The 6,678-nt window shown below is 30.4% G+C and overlaps 1 protein-coding gene across 1 annotated transcript; it reads left to right on the top strand.

Annotated features, from left to right (window-relative positions):
- The first annotated feature begins 3,310 nt into the window (after positions 1-3,310).
- On the top strand, positions 3,311-3,979 carry LOC109009412 (EPIDERMAL PATTERNING FACTOR-like protein 2). Its single transcript, XM_018989869.2, has 3 exons — positions 3,311-3,425; positions 3,517-3,554; positions 3,698-3,979. The coding sequence occupies exons 1-3, from the start codon at positions 3,311-3,313 to the stop codon at positions 3,977-3,979; spliced, it is 435 nt and encodes a 144-aa protein (XP_018845414.2).
- The last annotated feature ends 2,699 nt before the right edge of the window (positions 3,980-6,678 follow it).

Genomic DNA, 6,678 nt, shown 5'->3' with positions numbered 1-6,678 from the left:
AACACGTCTCAAATTTTTTTCAATAAATTCTGAAAAGTTCATTAAACTAAAACATGGGCAACGTTTCATTAAACTAATCAGGCCGTACTAAGCAGAAAATTAAGTCCTCCAATAATTTAATACGAAAACTGAAAATATGATAGGGCATCCTCTCTAAATATCTTGAGATTTTTTTTATTTTTTATTTTTTTTTCAACCCAGTACGTATGGGTTATCGGTATCATTAGATCTGCTTGTTGTTCTCTCCTGATCGAACGCTGGCAAAAAGATATATAGTGGATTGGTCAGGCATGAACTAAGAATCATAAGTGTGGAATACAACAACTTCCTTTTTCTTTGATATCTAAATTTAAATATTACTCGATCGATCAGGAGACAACTAACTCATGATGATCAAGTAAATTAATTAAATTGACAAATACATTATAGTCGAATTAAGGGCGTCATTGTAAAAATTCATAGTCGAAAATATATTTATAATTCTTTTCCTAATTAATGTATAAATTAATGTTTAATTTGTTTAGGTCGGCAATTTTAATTGCGACATTTCTCTTATATATATATATATATATATTTATATAGGAAAACTCTACTCCCACCCTTAGTCTTCACCCATTTTTTTACCGATTTGCTTTTTTTTTTTTTTTTAATTCTTACATAATGATGGTGTATGTGTGTATATATATATAACTTATATAAAAAAAAAATATATGTGTATATATATATACATAAGCTAGCTAGCTGTTAGCATAACTTATATAAAATATTATTTGTTTATTCTGAAAATGACATGAGAAATTATTATTCAGTTGTCACTCCTACCTTTCCAAATTTCTATTAACATAATTTTGAATAATTTAATGTATAATCGTAAACGTTGTATAATTATTTTAAAAAATAGTTAAATTTATTACTTAAAAATTAATTTTTTTATATAAATTTTATATTTAAATTTATTATTTTATATGATAATTATATAATTCACGATATAATTTATATCCTGTGAAAATCATTAATTTATTGAATATCCCCCACATGCATATATGCTGCGTGAAATCGATGCCGGCCAACAGCAACCCTAGTGATCTGTACTGGGCGTACTCTTCCAATGCAATGACATTTGTTTTAATTTGCACGTCTTATAATTGCAGTAGCTATATACGCATGCATGCCCTTGATGAACGATTCAGTGATGCAGCTGACGAGAATCGCAGGAGTCACGAAGTACACGAGGTATATATACGTAGACTGATCATCCTGTATAAATCAAACGTTCGCGCGCGCCGTACGTACTGCTCCTTTTCTCTCGATTTTCCAGTACTCATGTCACATGTGCCTGAATGAATTTATAGTTTGCAGCTAGCTGACGTCGATCGATCCCGTGCACCCGTCATATTCTTTCAGAAATATATATATATATATATATATATATATATATATATACCCTAAAATACAGTATAGATCGATATTGATCTTTTCCAGATTGCTGATACGTAGGTTGTAATATACAAGAATAATGTTAATTACAAATTTTAACATTTCTCATAATATATGTTACTATTTATATACCCTAAAATACAGTAGTGTCTTGAGAAATATTCACGTGCGTAGTACTCTTTCCGATCGAAAGAGATAAAAGAACTTTAAAGAAAGCGATCGAGGGTATTTGCCGTGTCAAAATAGAGTTGGTCAAAATCTCCAGAAACAAACAGAACCAACGTAAGGGACATTCTCAGGTAAATATTTCCAACGAAAACGAAAACGAAAACCCATGCAATAGCCCGCCCAATAAACTAAAGGCAGGTTTGGAGGTGGGATAAGATATAAAATTTTTATTTTATTTTATTTTATTATTATATATTTTTAAAATTTGTATATAAAATATAATAAATAATTTAACTTTTTTAAATTTTAATTTAATTTTTTCAAATTTTAATATAATAATAATATTAAAATATAATATTTTAAACATTAAAACAAAATATAAAATTCTGATGTCATCCCAAACCTGCCTAACCACTAAATAACGAAAAGTGATACATGTATAAAGATATTATATAAAATTAAATATATAAATTGATATAATTTTATATAATTTATTAGATTTAATTAATAATAAAATTAATTTTATAATTTAACATATTATATTAAGACATAATTAATTTTTGTATAATCTCTTTTTTATTAAAATAATTCTCTTGAAAATGTTAAACACCTATATATATTTATAAGAAAATGTTAAAAATGATAAAAATGACTGATTGAATTTTTTATTTATTTTTAGTTAAAAATTAAATATGTAAATATTAGTAAACTAATATTTTTTTTATTAATGTTGCCGTACGTTCAGCTGTCCATCCTTCCTAGCTGCAGTACTCCTGCCACTTCCAGGTATTTAAACATACGGTACGCAGCTTTGGCTTTTGGTGGGATCGTGAAACGAGGTTGAGGTCCAGCTTGCGTTTTCGATTGGGGTCACCTCTCTCTTAAGCAACCTTATTTTGTAGGTTTCAAAATAAAGTAATAATGGTACACGTAATGGTAGAACGGGTAAATATTATATAATTATTTAAAAAGATAATAAAATTTATTATTAAAAAATTAATTTATTTTTATATAATTGCAATGCTATATAAATTTTTCAATCTTTATAATTTATATACTATATTTTTTTTAATTTTTTAATTTTTTAATTTTTTTTTAATTTAATTTTTTAAATTAATTAAATTCTTCTATTCATTATTTATATATTAAATATTTAATAAAAAAAATTAAAAAAAATGTAGTGTGTAGAAATTGTATAAATAGTAAGAAGTTGTATAGATTTTTTCTTTTATGTAAATATCATATTTAATATTAAAAAATGCTTTAGCCACGTAGGAAATACTAAAAAATAAATTTACAAATTGACGTAGCTTGATATGGTACGTCAGATTCTAAAGTTACTTTTATTATAAAATAAATCTAACAGATTCTATAAAATCATATTAATTTATAGATTTATTTTATATAATCTCTTTGTATCTGTAGCACTTCTCATGTAAAGTACTTTTTTCTTGCCTTCCACGTCCACCACTGACTGCGAATTATATAGGAGGTAAAATGGAGTGATCTTAATTCTATTATATATCGAGGTGTCCTTCAATCCCTTGGACCTCTATTTGGACACTTTTCAGTTTTCAGAATATCACTTTCATATAAATAATCGAGGCTCCCCCCAGCTCGCCTTTTACTATTAGTCTATTCCCCTCCCATTGTTTTCCCTCAAGGTTTTACATTCAAAAGAACTGCTACATCTTTCAGTGAGAAAATGGACAGCACTGATGAAAATTGCGTTTGTTGGCACAGAAATAGAAACATACTAATTTCCACGCTCATCGTGCTTTTGGTTTCAAGCATGACGATAGTGAGATTCACGGCTGAAGGTAATTAATGACCATCCTCGTAGAAATTAAATATATATATTTTTTCTTTTTGCTTCCTGACCTGGACTCCGATCACTTTTATGCATTACAGGGAGAAGCATTCCCAAGTACTTAGTTGACGCAGCTCAAGTAAGCAACAACAATCCCGCAGAGTGCTTTATCTTATTTTCCTTATATACTTAATTAGCATGAGCTCCCTTTATCTGAATCCAATTCCGTAGTGTTTCATGTATCAAGTACTCTTGAATTCGATTCATATATATAATGCACAGGAAGGGAGAGCAGAGAAGAAATGGGTAAGGATATTGGCGAGAGGTCAGATAGGGTCGAGGCCGCCAAACTGCGAGAAGAGGTGCAGCACTTGTGGGCACTGCGAGGCAGTTCAGGTCCCGATTGTACCGCGAGTGCAAAGGCTGAGGAGAATCCCATTAATCTCTGATGCAAGTCATGCAACCGGCCACAGTACTACTATTGCAAACTCCAGAGATGGCGTCTCCAACTACAAGCCTATGTGCTGGAAGTGCAAGTGCGGCGACTTCATTTTCAATCCTTGATCGCCCCCATGCATGCAGTTAACGATATTTTATTTTCAAGTTAATTGGTAATTAAGATATTACTTCAATTCTATACTCTAGCCCCTCTCTCTCTCTCACTCTCTCTCTCTCTGATATTCTGAGTTTTCCCCTTACGGCCAGCTTACCGTTTCCCTGTACGATGGTGTTCGGAGTCTTCCCGGTCGTGTCCCCCGAACTTTCTCTCTCTTTTTTCTCGCTGGTTACTTGTGCCCATTTGATCCGTATCCACTTTTTGTACACATGCAAATTACTTGCACCACCAATGTTAATTCTGATCAATCATTAATAACTAAAGATTTATAAATGTAACCTTTTATAAGTGACGTGCAAATAATCTCTCTTAAAGGAAGACAACCCAAGTACTCCTAAAGGATATATATGAATAAAACCATAGAATTTTCATGTAAAAGGACTGCATATAAGCAATAATTAACTAATTTTTAGACGATAGATATACGTACTTATACCATATATAATATTACGATATTTGGAATTTTTGCATTAAAGTTTGAGTTTGAAGATAATTATACTCATGGGTTTGAAAATAATTTTCATCGCATTTCTTCTTATTTTCTTCAGAAAATATTATTCAAACACATATACTTTTAAATTAATCATTTCAATTTTCACAAACTTTCAAATTTTCAAATAAAAAATAATTCAACTTTTTAAAATCTTAAAATAAAAATTATATTAAAAAATTATATTCCAACAATATTTTAACTTTATAATATTTTTTATTCATACTTTTCTCTCTCATTTCGTAAAATTTAAAAAATATTTAACTAAAACTATTTCACTATTATTTACAAATCATCTTACTATTATACACAAAATTCTCATCGTATCTCCTTGATTCATCTCATATTGAAAGTCATCTAGCTAATATGGTACAATTTAAATAATGAGATGAGATAATTTTAGAAGAAAGTTGAAAGTTAAAAAAAATATTATTAAAATATTATTTTTTTAATATTATAATTATTTTTATATTTAAAAATGTTGAATTGTTTATTATATTTTATATAAAAATTTAAAAAAATTATAATAATAAGGTAAAATGAGATAAAATTCTTCCATTATTCAAAATTTAAAACGGATACCAACAGCTTTTAACAAAGCAATCCTTTACCTCTACGATATTTGATGTACATGTAGACATTTTCTTTTAATATCTCGAGGTCGGTAAATTAATTTATGGCGAATACTAATAAATAGGAAGAATATATAGCATATCAAAAGCATCGGGCATCAGGGTTTTGTTTTCGTATCTTACAAGATACCGCGTGCATCGATCATGAAGCCTGTGCATTTTAGACATTCCACCTCGAAGGCATAAATTAACTACAGATCAACACGTCTCACATGATGATCTCGTATTGTATTTACTGTTTTCTTAATTTGGATTATGTTTTCAGAGATTTTTTAGGCAAGTGTTTCGTGAGATATGTGCATGATTTACAAGTTTGTTATGCGATATATTATATTTATAAAATAAGTAAAAATATCGATATTTTATTATGTAAATTGATCATTTAATAGGCTTTTTTATGAACATCCATGATGGAATTGGTATCATGTCAATATATAGGTTTATATGGACTGATAATAGTTAGAAAGTGCACAAATCTGGTACGTAGTTATGGAGGTGATCAAGATCTGGGTTATAATTAACGGTTGGATCAATCCGTTATTTATATGATCGTCTCGTTTTGTCATTGTTGGGGCATGATTAATCTCCGAAAAGCTGTTCATAATCTTGGTTTTGGACCATGCAAATTATAGTATATGTTTATTCTTATTCTTGTAATTATTAGCTTCCATATATATATATGTATATATTTCGGAGAACCCGATGGTAGAAAAGGCACGTCGTCATCACCGATTCACCATCATCATCCATCATTTATGAGCAAGGTATATATGTACGTGGCCTTCCTAGCTTGCTTCTGAGTTCTGAGTTCTGAGCTCTGTGTCTTCCGTGCTGATCTCTCTTCCCAACAGGCCAACATGATGCGATCCATTGTTTGTAATAGCTGATCCTTAGCGGGTTAACCGCAATCTTTTTCTGTGCGCAAGGGGTGATAGCGACAACTAACAACTACGCGCTTTTCTCGATCTGCTTCAATTTCTTCCTAAATAAATATGCAAGCATGAAAACTCAATAGTAATATATATGTCTCTTGTTTTGGCCTTTAGGCAAACATGATGCATGCAAAATGCCAAGCCGTAATCATCAGCGATTCAGCATCCTAGCTAGCCTGCGCGCGCGCGCAGTAAGTACGTGCGCATGATCTTGCCGATAACGCACACAAGCTCCCAACTTGCAATCCGATTCTGGAGCCAACCCACCAATTTTACGTACAAATTAAGCAATCATATATTAATATATATATCCCCTACTGGCAACAATATTGCTGTGTACGTACCAAGATCGTATTATTGTTTGTTTGTTTGTTTTATGTGTTGTAATTAGCTTTTGATCAGAACATATCAAATTGCTTTGCCTGATCCGGCCCCTGACATGCCGCTCTCATGCATGCATGCACGCACGCACGCAAGCAATGTGGTCACTAGTTGTTATATATGAAAAATGTTATGTTCGGTTATATGGTGCGTATGTCTTGCGCATTTTTTTAAAATAAAGTAGATTCTACTGTCAAAATAATTATTTTTTT

The sequence above is a fragment of the Juglans regia genome, chromosome 11 (genome assembly GCF_001411555.2).
Source record: "Juglans regia cultivar Chandler chromosome 11, Walnut 2.0, whole genome shotgun sequence".
Lineage (NCBI taxonomy): Eukaryota > Viridiplantae > Streptophyta > Magnoliopsida > Fagales > Juglandaceae > Juglans > Juglans regia.
Note: the sequence above shows the minus strand (reverse complement) of the source record. Positions and strands in the feature narration are given on the sequence as shown.